Genomic DNA, 25,426 nt, shown 5'->3' on the forward strand with positions numbered 1-25,426 from the left:
ATGCTGCTATTATTTCAATTGATGCTGAAAAAGCTTTTGATTCAGTTCATTTCAATCACCTTATCCATTCTCTCCAGCAATTCAGTCTTACTGGTAACTTTCTCAGTTATGTCAACAACCTTCACAAATCCGCCTCCACTAGGATGATAGTTAACGGCACACTCTCTCCTGATATCTATCTCAAAAGAGGAACCCGTCAGGGGTGCCCCCTTTCCCTTCGACATTTCCATCGAACCTTTGGCCATATATGTCAGACAATATCTTAACGGTATTAAGATCGGTAAGAAAGAGATGAAAATCGCACTCTATGCTGATGACATTCTAATTTACATCTCCGATACCCGTATTAATATCCCGAAATTACTCTAACTTATTAAACAATTTGGCTCCTTTTCAGGTTATAAAGTAAACACATCTAAATCTGAGCTTATATGGATCAAGCAACCAAAGGACCCCCCCACGGATATGCCATTTAAAATAGTGGCTGACTCCTTTACTTACCTGGGTATCACAATATCTTCCAACCCTGAAGAGTGGTATAACCTTAATATCCCTCCAGTGTTGAATAAAATTAAGGAGGACCTAAAAAAGTGGCAAAGTATTCCCCTTTCCCTTTCGGGTCGAATTGCTCTTTATAAAATGGTATGTCTTCCGAAATTACTTTACGTGTTACAAAATACCCCTGTGATTCTCAAGGGAAAAGACATCCTTCTTCATAATATTGTGTTGAGGAAATTTATTTGGCAAAACAAGAAACCAAGAATTTCTCTACTTAAACTCTCTCTCCCTAGAAAATATGCAGGATTGGCTCTGACAGACATTAAATTATACAATTATGCTTTTCTGGTTCGATTGACCATGGACTGGATATTTGAGAAGGATTATGTCACTAACAATGAGCTTGAAAAAAGTATAACAAATCCTTTTGTTCCTTCTGCAATTATCCACTGCACCGCCACCTCTCTCCCCAGTGAGCTAAAAAAATTGAAGACCATGTTTATTCCATTGCAGGCCTGGTGGAAAGTCTGTAAACTTCTCAAAATAAAGCATAAAGTATCCAAGTTTATCCCTCTAACCGGTAACCCTCTCTTTCAAGCAGGAATTCAAACATCCTTATTTCAAAAATGGAAAGCTTTGGGGTTAAATAACATCTTTCAATTATTAGACATGGATAGAAAATGTATAAAGACTTTTGGTTCTTTAAGAGAGGAGTTTAATCTTTCCCATAAAGAATTTTTCGCATACCTACAAGCAAGGAATTCGTTGACGAATTCGGTTGGAATTGGACAATGGGACCCATAGAGAAATGGCTAACATTAGCTAAAAATGGCCTTAAGTCAATTTCCCCTATTTATCTAGACTTAAGCTCCTTAAAAGGAGATCTTAATCTGGAAAACATCTCTACCAAATGGGGGGCAATCTTGCAACAAAATTTGGAGGACAGTAATATAATCGAATTCTCAATTGCTGAGGTTTCACGAACCACTCTCTCATCCTCTTGGAGAGAATCTCATCTAAAACTCCTATTCAGGACCCTTTTCACCCCTGAGAAAGGCTCTAGATGCAGAAGTCTAGATTTCATTTGTTGCCCCAGATGTTCGTTTCCTGCGGCTAATCTCATACACATGATCTGGGAATGCCCAATTATCCAACAATTTTGGATGAAATTACAATTTTGGCTTAGAACAATGGGGATCTCCCCTCTGACTCTGCTACCATTAGATATTGTATTTCTTCCAAAAGAACCGGAAGGCCAATCTGCAAACACTAAAATCATTAATTTAGTCATATTAGCTGTACGATATCTGATTCTTAAAAAGTGGAAATGTAGGGCAACCCCCAGTATCCAAGAGGTTAAAAGTTGTCTCAAAAAACAATGTATTCTGGAACAGATTGACACTAATCTAAATGATGAAAATTATGTTATTAAATTCTTTGGAAAGTGGTCAATCTTTATCCGAAATCTATCACCATCTGAAATTGAATACATAATATACCCATTTAGAAATACAGAACTGGTACTACTTGGCTTATGGCAATAATTCATTGCAGATACCTGGATCTCTTTAACCCCTCCCTTTTTTTTTTTTTTTTTGCTGTTTGTTTGTTTGCTTGTTTATTTCGCCGGTTGTTTTGCTTTTTCAACTATCTGGGGGATAATTTAGTGATTAAATGAAAGGAGAAGATGGGGGGAAAAAGGGGGAAAAAAGGGAAAAGAAAAATCCAACAAAAGGTGTACATAGAAAATAAATAGTAGATCGCATAAATGTGTAAATGGAAAATTCCTTTATTTTCTCTTTTGTTTTTTTTTCTTTTATTATATCCTTGACTGTTGCAACTTTCATTCTTGTTTTTTTTTTTTTATTATTTTTTTTTTTTAATTTTGAAGGTTTGACTTACCAAAAAAAGGAAGGTATAACAGGGATTGTTATAGTAAATTACCATATGATGTCTGCTACTCTGAATATGTATATGAAATTGCAATATGTAAAATTGTTTTGAGACACCTTTGTTGGACATAAAAAAAAATAAAAAAAAAATGGCATGCTCAATCTGAACAAAATTGTTATGCAGCTTACAATGCTTTTAATGTGTGCACCAGAACATCTGTTTCTATTTTACATTATAAAATACTACACTTTTCAAATATTGTTATTTTGGATGCTTAGCTGGCGAAAAAAGGTTTCATGATTTTTATATATTGTTTTTCTATATTTGCAAGAAGACATCCCTAATCATACTAATCAAGATAAAGAGGTGAAATAGGAGATCACATATAGAACATTCAAATATATCTAAATAGAGCATATATTGTGGTATTGGCAATCATATGGAAAACATACCACTTATACTACCTCATAGGGACTGACAGTATGACACCAATACAATAAATATGTAATTTATATTAGTAATGAAAAATGCATATCACTAATATCACCTAGATGTGCTAACGTAATTGGTGATAACATTTCTATATACTAAGTTGTGGGGTTTTCTTAAAGAAACACTCAAGTCAAAATAATCTCTCTTTCGTGGCAAGAGTCCATGAGCTAGTGACGTATGGGATATACATTCCTACCAGGAGGGAGCAAAGTTTCCCAAACCTCAAAATGCCTATAAATAAACTTCCCACCTCACTCATACTTCAGTTTTACAAACTTTGCCTTTGTTGGAGGATGGTGAAGCAAGTCGAGCTTGATTTTTTTCTGTGAAAGGCGCTTCTAAGCATTTTGAAGCCCAATTCCTCTCAAAGTACAGTGTTTGTCTGAGGTATGTGAAGGGAGTATTGCTTGATGATGCTATGTTTTCACCTATGGGAAATCTATTCTAAGGCTCTCTGTAAATTCGGTTGCGGGGATTCATCTGCCACCTCCCTTTACAGATCAACATTATACTCCTCTACCATTACCTCTGCTGATATGTTTCAGTACTGGTTTGGCTGTCTGCTATATGTGGATGGGTGTCTTCTGGTAAGTTTATATCATTTTTTTAAGACACTCTCAGCTATGTTTGGCACTTTATATTTTAAAGTTAGAAAATATATTGCATATATTTGCCATGAGTCAGGTCTATGTTTATTTCCCTTTGTAGTCTAACAGCTTCAGCATGGAAATTATGTATTTGAGAGTAATTTAGTACATTTTTTCTTACCTGGGGTTCCAGCTAGTTGTAACTTCGGGACTTCTTTTTCAAATTTTTGTGGACAAATTAGGCTCGCAATGGTGCTAAATGCTTCTATTTATTGCGTCATTCTTGGAGTGAATATTTTTGGCGTGAGTCACGTCATTTTTTTGCATCTTTGGTGACACAATTTTTTTTGGTGCGAAGTCGCGCTTGTTATAACACAAATCGTGTCATTTCTTAACTTTAGCTCCAAAAGTTTTTTTCTCTGCATTTGCGTCATTTTTGGCGCCAAAAATTTTTTTGATTTTATTTTTATTTAAGCTTTTTTAGCATAAGCATTTTTTTCCATTCCTGAAACTACTATTTTGAGGAAATTGGATATTTTGTTTAAATTTTCTTTTTTTCTTTTTTTGATGTCTCAAACTGATCCTGCCTCTGATGTTACTGTAGAAACTATGCTGCCTGTACACAATTTCTACCAAAGCTAAGGGTGTATATTGATTAATTAGCTGATTTTATTTCTTCAGCTCAAATATGTGGCACTTGTTATGTTTTATTATTCATACTGATAATGTTTCTTTAATACATATACATCTACTGTTTTACCTTCACAGTCTAATGTACATGATATTACTGTTGATATAAAGGATTATATTGCAAAAGACATAGAGAAGGCTATTACTGCTATTCCGCCTTCAAATTAACATAAACGATCTCTCCTAACTTCTCATAAACCTATGAAGTTTGTATTGATCGACAGCATACTGTAGTATTTCTGCTGATGTGGTTTTCTCTGACTCGGAGGATCCTATTTCAGAGACTGATTTTGATAAATCAAACTTTCAATTGAATATATTCATTCTTTATTAAGGAAGTATTGTTTACTTTCAGTATTGAGGAATCTAGTCCTCTTGATAACAAGAATAGCAAATCTTTGAATTCTGTTTTTTTAAGCTTCTGAGGTAACTTTTGAAGTTTTTCTTATTCCAGATGCTATCTATCATATGTTTAGTAAAGAATCTAAACTAAGTGCTTCTTTTTACCTTTTTTCTAGGTTTAAAAAGCTATATCCTTTACCTATGGCTAATTTAGGCCTAGATTTGGAGTTTGGCGGTAGCTGTGAAAACCAGCGTTAGAGGCTCCTAACGCTGGTTTTAGGCTACCGCCGGTATTTGGAGTCAGTCAAAAAAGGGTCTAACGCTCACTTTTCAGCCGCGACTTTTCCATACCGCAGATCCCCTTACGTCAATTGCGTATCCTATCTTTTCAATGGGATCTTTCTAACTCCGGTATTTAGAGTCGTGTCTGAAGTGAGCGTTAGAAATCTAACGACAAAACTCCAGCCGCAGAAAAAAGTCAGTAGTTAAGAGCTTTCTGGGCTAACGCCGGTTTATAAAGCTCTTAACTACTGTGCTCTAAAGTACACTAACACCCATAAACTACCTATGTACCCCTAAACCGAGGCCCTCCACATCGCCGACACTCGATTACATTTTTTTAACCCCTAATCTGCCGACCGCCACCTACGTTATACTTATGTACCCCTAATCTGCTGCCCCTAACACTGCTGACCCCTATATTATATTTATTAACCCCTAATCTGCCCCCCACAACGTCGCAGCCAGCTACCTACAATAATTAACCCCTAATCTGCCGACCGCAAAGAGCCGCCACCTACATTATAGCTATGTACCCCTAATCTGCTGCCCCTAACACCGCCGACCCCTATATTATATTTATTAACCCCTAATCTGCCCCCCTCAATGTCGCCTCCACCTGCCTACACTTATTAACCCCTAATCTGCCGAGCGGACCGCACCGCTACTATAATAAAGTTATTAACCCCTAATCCGCCTCACTAACCCTATAATAAATAGTATTAACCCCTAATCTGCCCTCCCTAACATCGCCGACACCTAACTTCAATTATTAACCCCTAATCTGCCGACTTGAGCTCACCGCTATTCTAATAAATGTATTAACCCCTAAAGCTAAGTCTAACCCTAACACTAACACCCCCCTAAATTAAATATAATTTTAATCTAACGAAATTAATTAACTCTTACTAAATAAATTATTCCTATTTAAAGCTAAATACTTACCTGTAAAATAAATCCTAATATAGCTACAATATAAATTATATTTATATTATAGCTATTTTAGGATTAATATTTATTTTACAGGTAACTTTGTATTTATTTTAACCAGGTACAATAGCTATTAAATAGTTAAGAACTATTTAATAGCTAAAATAGTTAAAATAATTACAAATTTACCTGTAAAATAAATCCTAACCTAAGTTACAATTAAACCTAACACTACACTATCAATAAATTAATTAAATAAAATACCTATAATTATCTACAATTAAACCTAACACTACACTATCAATAAATAAATTAAATACAATTCCTACAAATAAATGCAATGAAATAAAATAACTAAAGTACAAAAAATAAAAAAGAACTAAGTTACAAAAAATAAAAAAATATTTACAAATATTAGAAAAATATTACAACAATTTTAAACTAATTACACCTACTCTAAGCCCCCTAATAAAATAACAAAGACCCCCAAAATAAAAAAATGCCCTACCCTATTCTAAATTACTAAAGTTCAAAGCTCTTTTACCTTACCAGCCCTGAACAGGGCCCTTTGCGGGGCATGCCCCAAGAAATTCAGCTCTTTCGCCTGTAAAAAAAACATACACATTACAAACCACCACCCACATACCCCTAATCTAACTTAAACCCCCCTTAAATAAACCTAACACTAAGCCCCTGAAGATCTCCCTACCTTGAGTCGTCTTCTCCCAGCTTGAGTCGTTAGTTTATTTCATTGTATTTATTTGTAGGAATTGTATTTAATTTATTTATTGATAGTGTAGTGTTAGGTTTAATTGTAGATAATTATAGGTATTTAATTTAATTTATTTATTGATAGTGTAGTGTTAGGTTTAATTGTAACTTAGGTTAGGATTTATTTTACAGGTAAATTTGTAATTATTTTAACTATTTTAGCTATTAAATAGTTCTTAACTATTTAATAGCTATTGTACCTGGTTAAAATAAATACAAAGTTACCTGTAAAATAAATATTAATCCTAAAATAGCTATAATATAAATATAATTTATATTGTAGCTATATTAGGATTTATTTTACAGGTAAGTATTTAGCTTTAAATAGGAATAATTTATTTAATAAGAGTTAATTAATTTCGTTAGATTAAAATTATATTTAATTTAAGGGGGTGTTAGGGTTAGGGTTAGACTTAGCTTTAGGGGTTAATACATTTATTAGAATAGCGGTGAGCTCCAGTCAGCAGATTAGGGGTTAATATTTGAAGTTAGGTGTCGGCGATGTTAGGGAGGGCAGATTAGGGGTTAATACTATTTATTATAGGGTTAGTGAGGCGGATTAGGGGTTAATAACTTTATAATAATAGCGGTGCGGTCCGCTCGGCAGATTAGGGGTTAATAAGTGTAGGCAGGTGGAGGCGACGTTGTGGGGGGCAGATTAGGGGTTAATAAATATAATATAGGGGTCGGCGGTGTTAGGGGCAGCAGATTAGGGGTACATAGGGATAAAGTAAGTAGCGGCGGTTTACGGAGCGGCAGATTAGGGGTTAAAAATAATATACAGGGGTCAGCGATAGCGGGGGCGGCAGAATAGGGGTTAATAAGTGTAAGGTTAGGGGTGTTTAGACTCGGGGTACATGTTAGAGTGTTAGGTGCAGACGTAGGAAGTGTTTCCCCATAGGAAACAATGGGGCTGCGTTAGGAGCTGAACGCGGCTTTTTTGCAGGTGTTAGGTTTTTTTTCAGCTCAAACAGCCCCATTGTTTCCTATGGGGTAATCGTGCACGAGCACGTTTTTGAGGCTGGCCGCGTCCGTAAGCAACTCTGGTATTGAGAGTTGAAGTTGCGTTAAATATGCTCTACGCTCCTTTTTTGGAGCCTAACGCAGCCATTTTGTGGACTCTCAATACCAGAGTTATTTTAAAGGTGCGGCCATAAAAAAAAGCCAGCGTTAGCTACGCGGGTCGTTACCGACAAAACTCTAAATCTAGCCGTTAGTATTTTTAGGTAAAAGTCCCTAAAGGTGGGGCTATTTCATCTCTTGCCGAACGTACTTCTATCCTATGGAAGATATTTCTTCTTTTAAGGATCTTTAGATAGAAAGTTTGTTTCCTATCTTAAGAGAAGCATATTTACATATTGGACATATTTTTTAACCTGTCATTTCTATGGCTAATGTTGCTGCTGTTTCAAATGTTTGGTTAGACAGTTTAATGATCAGCTCTTGATTTGTCGAAGCATTGTTCTTTTACTTAAACATGCTAATCATTTCATTTATGATGCTATATTTTATGTTATTTTATCTGATATTAAATCTTTGTTTTTAGCCATTTTTACTAGAAAAGTTTTATGGCTTAAATCTCTGATATGGTGTTTTAAATTTAGATTAATATCTTATTATTTTAGCATAGTAATTTTTTTAAGGTTTTCTATTGGATTGTATTATCTCCTCTATTACTGCGGGAAAAGGGGGTATTTTCTGCCCCAAGTTAAGAAATCTAAGGGTAATTTTTAAGCTCCTAATTGTTTTTTCATTTACCTAATGCCTCTGGCTCTGATTTTAGATTTTTTTCTGAATTTGAATAATTCCAAGCCTTATAATTAAACTAATTTCAGCCCCTAAGACTGCATGAAGGTGCAGCCTTTTAACCAGTTCTACTGGTGGGGGGTGGACACAGATTTTATTTATTTTAACACATTTGGAGAGTTTTTGTTCAAATCATTGGATTCAGAATATTGTTTTCTCAGAGGTATCGAATAGGTTCAAGAATAATAACCTCCCATGGGAAGATTCTTTTCCATGTTATAAGAAACCCTGTGAAATCTCAGGTTTTTCTGAAATGTGTTTCAGATTTTCAAGGCTGATGGTTTCAGTTCCTCTGCAGGAACGGAGTTTGGGTTTCTATTCAAATCTATTCATTGTCCTAAAGAAAAAATTTGTTCAGACCAATTCTGGATCTGAAATTTTTATATTGTTTTGTAAGAGTCCCAACTTTCAAGGTGGTGACTATATGGACTATTCTGCCTTTCTGTTTAGCAAGGTTACTTCATGTCCACAATAGACTTACAGGATGCTTTTCAATTCATTCAGACCACTATTGTTTTCTGATATTCTCTTTTCTAGATAAGCATTACCAATTAGTCGCTTGTCCTTTTGGGCTAGCGGCAGCTCAGAGATTCTTTACAAAGATTCTTGGTGCCCTATCTGTATTCAGAGAGCAGGGAACTGCAGTGTTTCCTTATTTGGATGATATTTGGTACTAGCTTTAATCTTTTCATTCAGCAGAATCTCACTTGAAACAACTAGTGTGGTTTACTCAAAACATGGTTGGAGGATCAATTTACAATAGTGTTTCTTGATTCCTTAGACAAGGGTCACCTTTTTAGGTTTCCAGATTCATTTTAGTGTATGATTCTCTCTCTGATAGACTAGAGACGACTTAAGTTAATTTTAGTTTGTCTAAACCTTCAGTCTCCCTTCAGTGGTTATGTGCATGGAAGTTTTTGGTCTCATGATTGCAGCATCAGGTGCGATCCTCTTTGCTCGTTTTCGTTTGGGGCCTCTATAGCTTTGCATGTTGCACCATAGGTGAAGGATTATTTCCAGTCATCACAACTGATATACTTAAATCCCAACACTTTTTTCTCTCTGATTTGGTGGTTGGACTATCACCTTATTGTTCAGGGGGCCTCATTTGTTCGTCCTACCTGGACTGTATTCTCAACTGATTCAAGTTTTTCAGGTGGGGGAGCTGTCTGGGAGTCTCTGACAGCACTAGGGGTTTGGAAACCTCAGGAGGCGAGGCTACCAATCAATATTTTAGAACTCCATGCTATTTTCAGGGCTCTTCAGGCGTGGCCTCTATTGAAGAGACAACTTTCACATTTGTTTTTTAAATAGACAATATAACAACAGTGGCATTTGTCAATCATCAAAGAGGGACTCGCAGTCCTTTAGTTATGGAGGAAGTATCTTGGATACTTTCTTGGATGGAATCCAACTCTTGTCTAATTTCTGTGATTCATATCTCAGGTGTAGACAAATGGGAAGGGGATTATCACAGCCATCAGACTTTTTAGCTGGGGGAGTGCTCTACATGCAGATGTGTTTTTTTCATCTTGTACAGATGTGGGGTCTTCCAGAAATAGATCTAATGGTCACTCATCTAAAAAAAAAGAAGTTTTCCAGATTCCTTTCCAGGTCCAAGGATCCTCAGGCTGAGATAGTGGATGCTCGAGCAGTTCTTTGGTTTTAACCAACCTGCTTATATTTTTTCACCTCTGGTTCTTTTTCCAAGGGTGATCTTCAAGTTCATAATGGAACAATTTTTATGTGTTTCTGATAGCTCCAGCTTCGTCTCTCAAGCTTTGGTATGTGGACCTTGTCAGGATGTTCAGTTGCCAGCCTTGGCCACTTCCTTTAAGGCCAGACCTTCTGTTTCATGGGCCGTTTTTTCTATAGGATCTCAAATTTCTAAATTTCAAGGTTTGGAAATTGAACGCTTAAAGGGACAGTCTAGGCCAAAATAAACGTTCATGATTCAGATAGAGCATGTAATTTTAAACAATTTTCCAATTTACTTCTATCACTAATTTTGCTTTGTTCTCTTGGTATTCTTAGTTGAAAGCTTAACCTAGGAGGTTCATATGCTAATTTCTTAGACCTTGAAGCCCACCTCTTACAGATTGCATTTTAAGTTTTTCACCACTAGAGGGCATTAGTTCACATATTTCATAAAGATAACACTGTGTTCGTGCACGTGAAGTAATCTGGGAGCAGGCACTGATTGGCTAGACTGCAAGTCTGTCAAAAGAACTAAAAAAGGGGCAGTTTGCAGAGGCTTAGATACAAGATAATCACAGAGGTTAAAAGTATATTATTATAACTGTGTTGGTTATGCAAAACTGGGAAATAGGTAATAAAGGGATTATCTATCTTTTAAAACAATAAAAATTCTGGTGTAGACTGTCCCTTTAAGTGTTTAGTCATAGATGTTTCTCTGACTAAATTATTAGCACTAGGATACAGGCTTGTCAGTCGGTTTCTAGGATATTTTATTTTCGGGTTTGGAAAACCTATATTTCATGATGTTCAACTCATGATTATTCTTCAAATTTTTTTAGAATTCCGAGGATTTTACAGTTTCTTCAGGATGGTTTGGATTAACGTTTGTCTTATTTCATAGAAAGATTGCTTAACTTCCTGATATTCACTGTTTTGTTCAGGCTTTGTTTCATATTAAACCTGTTTTTAAATCTATTTTCCTCCTTGGAGTCTCAATTAATATTGTTCAGGCTCCTCCTTTTGAGTCTATGTATTTTCTGGACATTAAATTACTTTCTTAGAATTTATTTTTTTTTGGCTATCTCATCTGCTTGAAGAGTTTGTTTTGTCTGCTCTCTTTTGTAAATCTCTTTATCTGTTTTTCCATCAAGATAAAGCTGTTTTGCGGACTTTATTTAAATTGTTACCTAAAGTTGTGAATTCTAACAACATCAATAAGGAAATTATTGTTCCTTCTTTGTGTCCTAATTTTAAGAATACTCTTACATTCTTTGAATGTGGTAAGAGCTTTGAAATATTATGTTGAGGCTACTTAAGATTTTAGAAAGACTTCTAGTCTTTTTCTGGCTCTAGGAAAGGTCAGAAAGTCTTATTTCTCTGTTTTTTTGGTTTAGACTTTTGATTCACAAAGCTTAGAGAATTACAGCTCATTCTAATAGATCAGTTACCACTTCTTGGGCTCTCAAGAATGAAGCTTCAGTTGATCAAATTTGCAAAGCAGCAACATCGTCTACTTTGCATACTTTTTCTAATTTTACCTTTCTTATGTGTTTTCTTCTTCGGAAGCAACCTTTGATAGGAAGGGTTTTCAGGCAGTTGTCTCAGCTTGATTCTAATGCCTTTGATTTGAGTTTTTTTGAAATATTTAAGAAAACAATTATTGTTTGGGATTTAATTTCTCAGCGGAAATAGCTATTTATTTCGTGTAATTGGCAAGAGTCCATGAGCTAGTGACATATGGGATATACAATCCTACCAGGAGGAGCAAAGTTTCCCAAACCTCAACATGCCTATAAATACACCCCTCACCACACCCATAATTCAGTTTTACAAACTTTGCCTCCTATGGAGGTGGTGAAGTAAGTTTGTGCTAAGATTTCTACGTTCATATGCGCTTCTCAGCATTTTGAAGCCTGATTCCTCTCAGAGTACAGTGAATGTCAGAGGGATGTGAAGGAAGTATCACCTATTGAATGCAATGGTTTTCCTCACGGCAGATCTATTTCATAGGTTCTCTGTTATTGGTCGTAGAGATTCATCTCCTACCTCCCTTATTCAGATCAACGATATACTCTCATATTCCATTACCTCTACTGATAACTGTTTCAGTACTGGTTTGGCTATCTGCTATATGGGGATGGGTGTCTTTCAGTAATTATGTTTTCATTACTTAAGACACTATCAGCTATGGTTTGGCATTTTATACATTAATATAACGTTCTAAATATATGTATTGTACTTATATTTGCCATGAGTCAGGTTTTGATTTTTCATTAAATTTCGCAGGCAAAATTAGGTTTGCGAGGGTGCAAAATGCCAAAAAGTTTATTGCGTCATTCTTGGCGTGAAATTTTTTTTGGTGCAAAGGTACGTCCGATGACGCAAATTAGTCATTTCCGGTGTCTTAGATGACGCCGAGTTACTTGCACAAGGTTGCGTCTTCAATGACGCGGGTGTGTCATTTCTGGATGTTGTTAGCGCCAAAAATAATTCAGTTTGCGTTGTGCGTCATACTTGGCACCAAATAATTTCATTATTTAAAACCCCATTCCTATATGCCTCTTGCCTTTTTCTACATCAGAGGGCTATGCTGTTTGCATTTTTTTCCCATTCCTGAAACTGCCATATAAGGAAATTGATAAATTTGCTTTATATGTTGTTTTTTCTCTTACATTTGCAAGATGTCTCAATCTGATCCTGTCTCAGAAACCACTGTTGGAACCCTGCTGCCTGATAACAGTTCTACCAAAGCTAAGTGCATTTGTTGTAAATTTGTGGAGATTATTTCTCCACCTGTGGTATGTAATAGTTGTCATGATAAGCTTTTACATGCAGAGAATGTGTCCATCAGTAATAGTACAATGCATGTTGTTTCATGATATACCTGTGAATGTATCATGTGATGTACATGATATACCTGTGAATATAAAAGATTTTATTGCTGATGCAATTCAGAAGGCTTTGTCTGAATCAGAAGATCCTTCCTCAGATATTGACACTGACAAATCTACTTATTTATTTAAAATGGAGTATATTCGTTCCTTATTAAGAGAGGTGTTGATTACATTGGATATTATGGAAACTAGTCCTCTTGATATTAAAACTATTAAACGTTTAAATTCCGTTTATAAACCTCCTGTGGTTACTCCAGAGGTTTTTCCAGTTCCTGATGCTATTTCTGATATGATTTCTAAGGAATGGAATAGGCCTGGTACTTTTATTTCTTCTTTAAGGTTTAAAAAATCGTATCCTTTGCCAGCAGTTAGATTGGAGTTTTGGGAAAAGATCCCCAAAGTTGATGGGGCTATTTCTACTCTTGCTAAATGTACTACTATTCCTATGGAAGATAGTACTTCTTTTAAAGATCCTTTAGATAGGAAACTTGAATCCTATCTAAGGAAAGCTTATTTATATTCTGGCCATCTTCTCAGGCCTGCCATTTCTATGGCTGATGTTGCAGCTGCATCAACTTTTTGATTGGAAAGTTTAGCACAACAGGAAATGTATCCTGATTTGTCAAGCATTGTTCGCTTGCTTCAACATGCTAATCATTTTATCTGTGATGCCATTTTTTATATCAACAAAATTGATGTTAAAACTTTGTCTTTAGCTATTTTAGCTAGAAGAGCTGTGTGGCTCAAATAATGGAATGCTGACATGGTATCTAAGTCTAGATTACTATCTCTTTCTTTCCATGGTAATAAGTTATTTGGTTCTCAGTTGGATTCGATTATTTGAACTGTCACTGGGGGGAAGGGAGTTTTTTGCCTCAGGATAAAAGACCTAAGGGAAAATCTAAAGTTTCTAACCGTTTTTGTTCCTTTCGACAAAGTAAGGAACAGAAACCTAATCCTTCCCCCAAAGAATCTGGTTTCAATTGGAAACCTTCTTCAAGTTAGAGTAAATCCAAGCTGTTTAAGAAACAAAAGCCAGCCCCCAAGTCTGCATGAAGGTGCGGCCCTCATTCCAGCTTAGCTGGTAGGGGGCAGATAAAGATTCTTCCAAAACATGATTCTGTCCAGAATCAAAGGATTCAGAGTATTGCCTCTCAAAGGTACCGAATAGGTTTCAGAGTAAGACCTCCTGTGAGATTTTTCTCTCACGCATCCCAGCATATCCAGTAAAGGCTCAAGCTTTTCTGAAGTGATTTTCAGACCAGGAGCTTTCAGGTTTAATCATACCAGTTCCATTTCAGGAACAGGGTCTGGGGTTTTATTCAAATCTATTCATTGTCCCAAAGAAAGAAAATTTATTCAGGCCAGTTCTGGATCTGAAAATTTTGAATCATTATGTAAGAATGCCAACTTTAAAAATGGTGACGATAAGGACTATTCTGCCTTTTGTTCAGCAAGGGCATTATATGTCCACAATAGACTTACAGGATGCATATCTTCATATTCCGATTCATCCAGACCACTATCAGTTTCTGAGATTCTCTTTTCTAGACAAGCATTACCAATTTGTTGCTCTTCCATTTGGCCTAGTGACAGCTCCAAGAATTTTTTTCAAAGGTTCGCGGTGAACGGGGTATTGCAGTGTTTCCTTATTTGGACGATATCTTGGTACCAACTAGCTCAGTCTTTACATTCTGCAGAATCTCAGATTAATCAACTAGTGTTGTTTCTTCAAAGACATGGTTGGAGGATCAATTTACCAAAAAGTTCTTTGATTCATCAGACAAGGGTCACCTTTTAGGTTTCCAGATAGATTGAGTGTCCATGACTGTCTCTAACAGACAAGAACCGATTCAAATTGGTTTCAGCTTGTTGGAACCTTCAGTCTCAATCATTCCCTTCAGTGGCTATGTGCATGGAAGTTTTAGGTCTCATGACTGCAGCATCGGACGCGATCCCCTTTGCTCATTTTCATGAGACCTCCAGCTTTGCATGCTGAACCAATGGTGCAGGGATTATACAAAGATATCACAATTAATATCCTTAAATCCCAATGTTCGACTCTCTGACTTGGTGGTTAGATCACCATCGTATAGTTCAAGGGGCCTCTTTTGTTCGTCCAACCTGGACTGTGATCACAACAGATGCAAGTCTTTCAGGTTGGGGAGATGTCTGGGGATCTCTGACTGCACAAAGGATTTGGAAATCTCAAGAGACGAGGTTACCAATCAATATTTTAGAACTCTGTGCTATTTTCAGGGCTCTTCGGGTTTGGCCTCTGTTAGAGAGAACCATGCATTTGTTTTCAGACAGACAATATCACAACTGTGGCATATGTCAATCATCAGGGTGGGACTCACAGTCCCCAAGCTATGAAAGAAGTATCTCGGATACTTGCTTGGGCGGAATCCAGCTCCTATCTAATTTCTGCGATTCATATCCCAGGTGTAGACATTTGGGAAGCGGATTATCTCAGACGACAGACTTTACATCAGGGGAAGTGGTTGCTCCATCCAGATGTGTTTCTCAGATTGTTCAGATGTGGGAACTTCCAGAAATAGATCTGATGGCTTCCCATTTAAACAAGAAACTACCCAGGTACCTGTCCAGGTCTAGGGATCCTCAGGCGGAAGCGGTGGATGCGTTAGCAGTTCCTTGTGTTACCAACCTGCTTATATCTTTCCGCCTCTTGTTATTCTTCCAAGATCATCATGGAACAATCGTTTGTGTTGCTGGTAGCTCCAGCATGGCTTCAAAGGTTTTGGTATGTGGATCTTGTTCGAATGTTCAGTTGCCAACCTTGACCACTTCCATTAAGGCCAGACCTTCTTTCTCAAGGTCCGTTTTTCCATCAAGATCTCAAATCATTAAATTTGAAGGTATGGAAATTGAACGCCTAGTGTTTAGTAATAGAGGTTTCTCTGACTCAGTGATTAAAGGGACAGTCTAGTCAAAATTAAACTTTCATTATTCAGATAGGACATGTAATTTTAATCAACTTTCCAATTTACTTTTATCATCAAATTTGCTTTTTTCTCTTAGTATTCTTAGTTGAAACTAAACCTAGGCAGACTCATATTCTAATTTCTAAACTCTTGGGGGCTGCCTCTTATCACAGGCTTTTTAAATTCCTTTTCAACACAAAGAGACTAAAAGTACATGTGGGCCATATAGATAACACTGTGTACAGGCACAGGAAGTTATTTAGGATCTAGCCCAACACAATGATAACTGCATGACGATAGATCATAAACAGTCACAGTCATGTGATCAGGGGGCTGGAAGAAGGTTCTTAGATACAAGGTAATCACAGAGGTAAAAAGTGTATTAATATAAGTGTTGGTTGTGCAAAACTGGGGAATGGGTAATAAAGGGATTATCTATATTTTAAAACAATAACAATTCAATGGTAGACTGTCCATTTAATACTATGTTACAGGCTCGTAAATCTGTTTCTAGGAAGATTTATTATCGAGTTTGGAAGACTTATATTTCATGGTGTTTTTCTCATAAATTCTCCAGGCATTCTTTTAGAATTCCTAGAATTTTACAGTTTCTTCAGGATGGTTTGGATAAGGGTTTGTCTGCAAGTTCCTTGAAGGGACAAATCTCTGCTCCGTTTTATTTCACAGAACGATTGCTAAGCTTCCCGATATTCACTGTTTTGTATAGGCTTTGGTCCGTATTAAGCCTGTCATTAAATAAATCTCTCCTCATTGGAGTCTTAATTTGGTTTTGAAGGCTTTACAATGCTCCTCCATTTGAGCCTATGCATTCTTTGGACATTAAACTACTTTCTTGGAAAGTGTTGTTACTTTTGGTCATCTCTTCTGCTAGAAGAGTTTCTGAATTATTTGCTCTCTTTCTTGTGAATCTCCTTTTCTGATTTTCCATCAGGTTAAGGCAGTTATGCGAACTTCATTTTAATTTCTACCTAAGGTTGAGAAATTTTTGTCCCTTCTGTGCGTCTTAATCCTAAAAATTATTTGGAGAGATCCTTACATTCTTTGGATGTGGTAAGAGCTTTGAAATATTATGTTGAAGCTACTTAAGATTTCAGGAAGACTTCTAGTCTATTTGTTATCTTTTCTGGTTCTAGGAAAGGTCAGAAGGCTTCTGCCATTTCCTTGGCATCTTAGTTAAAGCTTTTGATTCATCAAGCTTATTTGGAGTCGGTTCAGGCCCCGCCTCAGAGAACTAAAGCTCATTCTACCAGATCAGTCTCCACTTCGTGGGCTTTTAAGAATGAAGCTTCAGTTGATCAGATTTGCAAAGCAGCAACTTGGTCTTCTTTGCATACATTTACTACATTCTACTGTTTTGATGTATTTGCTTCTTCGGAAGCAGTTTTTGGTAGAAACGTTTTTCAGGCAGCTGTCTGATTCCTCTGCTTATGTTTGAGTTTTTTCTTTTCATTATGAGAAGAAACTTATTTTGGGTTGTGGATTTATTTTTATTTTCAGCGGAAAATGGCAGTTATTTTATCCCTCCCTCTCTAGTGACTCTTGTGTGGAGTTCCACATCTTGGGTATTACTATCACATACGTCACTAGCTCACAGACTCTTGCCAATTACATGAAAGAAAACAACTTACCTGAAAAATTAATTTCTTTCATATTGGCAAGAGTCCATGAGACCCACCCTTTTTATGGTGGTTATGTTTTTTTGTATAAAGCACATTTATTTCCAAATTCCTTTGTTGATGCTTTTTACTCTTTTCTTCATCACCCCACTACTTGGCTATTCGTTAAACTGAATTGTGGGTGTGGTGAGGGGTGTATTTATAGGCATTTTGAGGTTTGGGAAACTTTGCCCCTCCTGGTAGGATTGTATATCCCATATGTCACTAGCTCATGGACTCTTACCTGATAAATTCATTTATTTCGTATTGGCAAGTTCTTACATAAATTGTTTTTTATTCCTCCCTCTCTAGTGACTTGTGGACTTGCACATCTTGGTTATTATATCCCATATGTCACTAGCTCATGGACTCTTGCCACTTATATGAAAACATAATTTATGTAAGAACTTACCTGATAAATTCATTTCTTTCATAGTGGCAAGAGTCCATGAGACCCACCCTTTTTTGTGGTTATGATTTTTTTTTTTGTATAAAAGCACATTATTTTTTCCAGTTCCTCTTTTTGTATGCTTTTAACTCCTTTTACACCTCACTTCTTGGCTACATGTTAAACTGAAGTATGATTAAGGTGGGAGGTGTATTTATAGGCATTTTGAGATTTGGAAACTTTGCCCCCTCCCGGTAGGAATGTATATCCCATATGTCACTAGCTCATGGACTCTTGCCACCATTAAATAAATTAATCAGGTAAGTTCTTACATAAATTATGTTTTTATGATTCCGATTGAGCAGTAGATTTATATACCTTTTCCAATTTACTTCCATTATCAAATTTTGCACAGTCTTTATATTCACACTTTCTGGGGAACAAAATCCTTCTGTGCACAAGCTCACAGGGTATACATAGACTAGTCTGTGATTGGCTGATGTCTGTCACGTGATAAAGGGGATCGTAAAATGAGAGAGAAAATAAATAAGTAACAAAACAAAAAAAAAAATCTGATTATTTTAAATTCAGAGTAGGTGTAAAATCATTGTCTTTATTATGCACTTGTTAATTATGCAATTCTATTGCACTGAGTGGTCCTTTAATGTTGTTTTAATTGTAACAGTAGTCCTAAAAATGTTTGTTAGTTATATAAATATCAAACATAATTTAACTAGTATTTTTAAACATTAAAGTTAATATGGATACAGTCCAAAATAAACTTTCATGATTCAGATGCCCTAATTTAATTTTATCACCAATTTTGCTTTGTTCTCTTGGTATTCTTAGTTGAAAGCTAAACCTAGGAGGATCATATGCTAATTTCTTAGACCTTGAAGACGGCCTCATATATGAATGCATTGACAGTTTTTCACCAATAAAGGGTGTTGGGTTCATGTGTGTCATATAGATAGCATTGTGCTCACGCACGTGAAGCTACCTAGGAGTCAGCACTGACTGGCTAAAATTAAAGTATGTCAAAAGAACTGAAATAAGGGGGCAGTTTGTAGAGGCTTAGATACAAGGTAATCACAGAGGTAAAAAGTGTATAAATATAACCGTGTTGGTTATGCAAAACTGGGGAATGGTAAATAAAATGGATTATCTATCTTTTTAAACAATAAAAATTCTGGTGTAGACTGTCCCTTTAAAATACTCGTTTCTCATGTATCACATAAAGGCAACCAAAGCAACATAAAAGAAGCAGAGATACAATGATTCAAATGGACAGTATGAAACTGAAAAGTTCTTTATTAGTTCCATACATGACTCAGTGGCACAAAGTCTGCAATGTAATTTGAGTGCTCTCATGTTGGCAAAAATTCACAGGGCAATTAATGAGGGTTGTATGTCACCAATTCATAGAAAAAAAAAATCAGGGTAAAGTCAATTTTTAATGTTTAAATCGTACCTTCAAAATAACAAAAAATATATATATTGTACGCACACATTTATATATACACATTTATATATTCTACAAATCTAAGCATTACCTCCCACACAAGATCATTCTCTCTACAGACACAAGGTTATTGTTGACTCAGTATATTGCTGCACTTAAAAATTTAAAATGTGGAAAATATATATAATTTTTTTTTGGTAAAAACAAGTTGTTAGGAGCGTGAGAAAGCAAATGGTGATTATATATATATATATATATATATATATATATATATATATATATATATATATATATATATATATATATATATATTTATACACACACACTAAATTTTTCCACTCTATAGGTAATTAAAATACAAATAATTACATTTTACCCATATAGAAAGAAAAAAAAATCCATATTAATATGGAAGTTTTTTATTTTATTTTTAGCACAGCTGACAACAAAACAATTTTTTAATTCCACCTGCATCCATCAGTAATATTGTTGTTGGCACTGGAATTTTTCAATGAAACAAATAGGAGAAAAAAAAATAAAAAAGCAAGATTAATAAATAATTATGGTATATTTTTTTTTATTGATTATAAATTGCAGAAATCCAAGAAACAACAAGTCTAATTATTTGCAAATCTAAATTCTGTAACTTTAATGTTTGCATGCATGAAGTGGTAGTATATTCCTAAGAAAAAAATAAAATGCTAACCTTATCCTGGGCAGAAAATGCTTTAGAAAATATTTGCTACTCAGACTGTATATATAGATAAATATTCAGATAAATCTGATGAAGGTTGTTCAACAAGGTTTAGTAAATATGTATTTGCATTGTAAGAGCCACCTAGTGGCCAAAAAGCAACATGTTTATTAAAATACTTCTGTACATTTGAATATACTTGATTGGATCAAATATATAAAACAATAACACAAAAGAAGGTAATTTTCTAAAGAATAAAAATATTTTAATAAATTAAAAACAATTGCTATCACCCAAGATACACATAGATTTTTTTTTTAAAAAAAAAATGAAGAAAAAAAATGTACAGGTGAAGATTTTTTTTTTTTTAAAAGAAGTATTTATAAAGTTAACTATTGCATATATCAGTCCAGGATGCATATTTTGAAAATCTCCCTTTTGTGATTGAAGCCCATAGAATTGCATTAAAAAAAAAAAAAAATATTACATTTTTTTATATATAAGCTGAAAAAATGTTTGTTTAACATGTACAAAATGGAGACCTTACATGATATTAAAATAAAAAATATTGTAGCTGTTATTTTTTAATAGATTGAACTATTGGCATTACGCTGCTCAACTATTTTGCATGAAGGCAGCACACAAGTCACAGCCATATACTTGTGCAAGGGAAATACAAATCAGGCACGTGGGAGTGCTTAGAATAAAACAAAATTCTACAAATGTACTTTTTACAACAAAATAAAAAAACAGTTTACACAATTTGCCTTGTCACTTTAGCTCCCAACACTTGTTTTCACTACTAAACAGTCTTAAGATTCCAGTACATAGAAGAATGGATTTAAAATGTGACCTAAACCATGTACATTTTAAGCCAATTTTTACTACAATCTACTTAGAACTGGTATCTGCAAAACATTTTGAGAAAAAAAAGTCTACAACAACAGTAACATTTTAAATGTGAGAAGCATTAAAAGGGACAGTCTAGTCCAAAATAAACTTTCATGATTCAGATAGGGCCTGTAATTTTATGCTTTGATTCATATGCTAATTTCTTAGACCTTGAAAGCCGCCTCTAAGCTGAATGCATGTTGACAGTTTTTCACCACTAGATGGTGTTGGTTGATTCATTTGAGTCATATAGATAACACTGTGCTCACTCTTGTGCAGTTACCTGAGAGTAAGCATTGATTCGCTAAAATGCAAGTCTGTCAAAAGGAATGAAATAAGGGGGCAGTCTGTAGAGGCTTAGATACAAGGTAATACGTGTATTATAACTGTGTTGGTTATGCAAAACTAGGGAATGGGTAATAAATGGATTATCTATCTTTTAAAACAATAAAAATTCTGGTGTAGACTGTCCCTTTAAATCTGGTTGAATACACAGAACTGGTGACAATGGAACATCCCCACTTGTTGAACACCCTTTTTATTTTGAAACCCCAAAAAAGTAATATGGGATTTAAAACCCTCCCAAATATCATATCCCCTAAATATAAAAAGGAGGCATATTTTCTAATGATAAATACAGTAAGACCAGAATTACACACTGCTTCTACCAAGCGGAAAAATTTACAAGCACAAGGTACACAAACCCAAGCGTTAAAACTGGTTGATTGTGAGGAGAGAGAAAAAAAAATACACAAGATAACATTGAAGAAAAAAAAAAAAGGTTTTCTCCTCTTGTCCACTTGGAGGAATTACAAAGGAATTTAACAAAGTCCTTCCTTGGTTTGAAGCTTTTGGAACTGTATAAAAACAAGATTCCCCAGATATATATATATATATAAGCCAGTACAAAATCAGGACAGCATTTTTTAACTTACTTTTTTAATAACATTATTTAAAAACAAACAAAAAAAAAATAAAAAATAGAAAGTCAAAATCAGTAGGGAGGCACTGTGATCCTGCAACTGCAATCTTGTACTTATACTCTTGATTCGTATGGTGAATATTCCATTTGGGCTTTAGTAGCTGGGAAACAATAATTCAAGTAAACGAACATCAAATAAGACTAAAAAAAAATAAACCACAAAAAATAAAATCATAAAAATACAAATAATCATCCTTCTTCCATTTGGGGACTTTGTATTTTAGATATTCCCTCCTCTTATTAACAGATTTTTGATGGTCAGAATTTTACTTTTTTTTTTATATTGGCTGATTCAATTAAAACAGACATACTATAATCTTCTGTTTAAGTGTTGAGCACAGATATGAAAGAAAGCTCATAACACAATGGCCCAAGAGAACAACTTGAGTTAGTTTTTTTGCAGGAGCAACTAGACGTGTGTAGGTGTAATAGCAGGAGTGGCAGCTAGGGGGAGAAGTGTCAGAGGCTTTATTAGTGACTGTTGGCAGGAAAGTAGGGTCACTAACCCTGTTTGTATTCTCCCATAATTGGTGTCTGAGTCTTTATTTTGGGAGTTGTGTTGGTAAAAGTAAAAGGTTCATCACCTAGTGGGCGAAGGTATAGAATGGTTTACCATTATAAAAGGAAGCAAATGATCAGGAACTCTAATGGAGTAAAGTTTTTGCCCTAATTCTTCAGGTTGGCAAGAATAGTTTGCGTATTCATGTTAATTATAATCCTACGTACACATTTCTTTCCCTGTTCGTTTTAATGTGCTTTATTGCAGATTTTATTACATTATTGGTGCATTACATTTAAAATAAACAGTGGCCCTAAGGGTTGCACAAGTACAAAAAGAAAAAAGAACAAAGTTTTTTTATGCCACATGTCGGGGAAAGGATTGTAATCAATACTGTGCATCTACAATATTAAATTATTGCAGAGCTAGACCTAGATATCAAAATATTGTACAAGGGGTGAATCTTAAAATAAAAATATTCAATTAAATTGCAAAACGAAAAGTTCAGTTCCATTTCATGGGGAATCCACTCATTTGATAATTTAATAACCAATAAATATAATTAGGAACTGATAAATATAGACCTCATTAGAAGCTGGCATCTTCCTATTATATTCAATTATATTGAAAGCTAAAACATCTAACTAGGTACTCATTAAAAATAAGTATCAATGATTAATAACAGCTTTGTTTCTCTCAAAAATGTAAAAAAAAAAATCAACAACCCAAACCCAAAAGAATGAACATCCAGTATCATTGAAACTTTAACCCAGAAGTGCCTTCGACATCAGAAATAGTACTGGCAAACTCAAGTTTTAGTGCAAAGAACATGCAGAGGAGGAAATTTAAATCTTTCCCTGCGTGGACAAATTAATAGAAATACATTATTATAAAAATGTCTATGTTCACAAGTTTATGTAACATGCAGAAAAAATAATAATAATTGGGGACACCACAATTTTTTTTTTTTTTTTTTATAGGAGCTTGCAGCTCAGAATCCCAACTCGTAACGATCTTCCAAACTGGGAAAAGTGGTTACCTCTCCAAGTTATTATCACTAAAACTTGGTAACCTGAGAATAGAAAAAACCATAAACCTCTTCTTTATCACACAGCAAGCAGGCCACAGTGCCTCCTTTCCCACTTTTGCTCTCATATTTAACCCCAATCCTTAGAAGGTAGGCCCTACAGCAAAGGGGTTCATTTTAAAACGTCATTTTTAAATTTTTTTCTTTTAATCTCAATTTACAGGTAGATAAGTTTCAACATCTCTTTTATGGAGACTTTAGTTTTATTTAAAACAATATTTTGTTTCTCCATATTGGCCTGATATACACATATATATATATTTGATTTTTTGTGTGTTTTTTTTTTTTTTTTACTGTGAAGCCTGTGATGTTGGGTTCTCCGATTTGCTTTCTTGACTTGAAGGTGGTTTGCTGTTCCATGGGCTGTTGGCGCCTAGCGCTGGCGAGTTATTGAAGCTGTCCTCGTCATCAATTCCATTGGCAGCATCAAACTGAGTGTTCTCCAGGCGGGTTATGAGCCTCTCGTCTTCATCCCCGAATTCTCCTCCCATCAGGGTTGGTTCGCCCACCACCATTACATCCTGAAAGGGAAGAGTTCCAGAAACATAATCAAGGCAGAGGCGTGTCCCTTCCTTCCACTACTACGCGTGGTCAGAAGCGGCTTCTTGAAGCTCAGGGGGAAGCTGAGGCCTGCAAAAATGCATGTAACGTAAGGGATGCAGGATTAAAGCCCTAATAAAACAAGGCCCATCATTACAAAGTAGTATGGTTTTAGTCATTACGGATTAAAGGGACACTAAACCCACATTTTTTTTCTTTCATGATTCAGATAAAGCATGCAATTTTAAGCAACTTTCTAATTTACTCCTATTATCAATTTTTATTTGTTCTCTTTGTATCGTTATTTGAAAAAGCAGGAATGTAAGTTTAGGAGCCAGCCCATTTTTGTTTCAGTACCCTGGGTAGCGCTTGCTGATTGGTGGCTACATTTAACCACCAATCAGCAAGAGCTACCCAGGTTCTGAACCAAAAATGGGCCGGCTTCAAGGCTCTAATTCCTGCTTTTCAAATAAAGATACCAAGAAAAATAAATTGATAAATAGGAGTAAATTAGAAAGTTGCTTAAAATAGTATGCTCTATCTGCAGCATGAAAGAAAAAAATGTGGGTTTAGTATCCCTTTAAGTCTCCAGGAAGGTCTAGCTCCATTCACACAGTTTAATATCAAGGTTTTTTTTTTTATCAGAAAGACAGACAAAAGTGTCTGCTGATTAAAATTAAAGGCTGAATGAAAAGCCATTTAATGAATAAGGTTTTCAAGCTGTACGTTAAGAATTATTCTCCAGGGCAAATACGAATACGTTTTTATTTATTTATAAAAATAAAAACCTCAGACTTAAAAAGGTCTGTGTTTTACGATTCATTTTATGTCTGATCCAAACTATCAGGCTTGTAACTGCTGTGGATTTCTTTCCCATTGTGATTACGTCAAGTACAGCAAAGTTTTTGTGACAAAACTTTGGGCAAATTAAATTTCCATAGAAGGTTTACAAACCAAAAAACATCACACAAGACGTTATCTATATTATACATCAGCAGTCAACGTTAACTAATATTTTGCCAAATTTCCTGGAATTGTGGCCATTTCCTTGAAAATGCATTTTTAGAATTTGAGCAACAATTACTACTTTTCAAAAGATGGGCACATGTTTTCATTTAGTCTGAAACAAAAAGGTTCTAATCTCGCCCTGTTTAGTGTTGCTGGCTTTGAAGCAACATTTCATATTCTGCTGGTCATGTGGTTCTTGTAGGTACAAATCAAATTAAACAGCAGTGTGATCAGAACATGTCAGACCATTTAATCATGACAGTCTATGAATAAATGTTTTGATAGCAAAATTGCAAGACCAGCATTAAAAATTATACCTTTTCTCTGAAAATAGTAATTCTTTTTAAAATGAGTGAATAATTAATGTTTATACA

The 25,426-nt window shown here is 35.1% G+C and overlaps 1 protein-coding gene across 5 annotated transcripts in view; it reads right to left on the reverse strand.

Annotated features, from left to right (window-relative positions):
• Positions 1-19,182: 19,182 nt before the first annotated feature.
• LDB1 (LIM domain binding 1) overlaps positions 19,183-25,426 on the reverse strand; it is a 490,040-nt gene continuing 483,796 nt past the window's right edge. For 4 of the 5 annotated variants that reach the window (XM_053692496.1, XM_053692494.1, XM_053692495.1 and 1 more), the window contains exon 11: positions 19,183-24,025. In XM_053692496.1, coding sequence (XP_053548471.1) covers positions 23,795-24,025 — 231 coding nt within the window. In that variant the 3' untranslated portion in view covers positions 19,183-23,794. Of the gene's footprint in view, positions 24,135-25,426 lie in introns of all 5 variants that reach the window. The other variant, XM_053692498.1, reaches the window with a different exon arrangement.

This window comes from Bombina bombina, chromosome 9 (assembly GCF_027579735.1).
Source record: "Bombina bombina isolate aBomBom1 chromosome 9, aBomBom1.pri, whole genome shotgun sequence".
Lineage (NCBI taxonomy): Eukaryota > Metazoa > Chordata > Amphibia > Anura > Bombinatoridae > Bombina > Bombina bombina.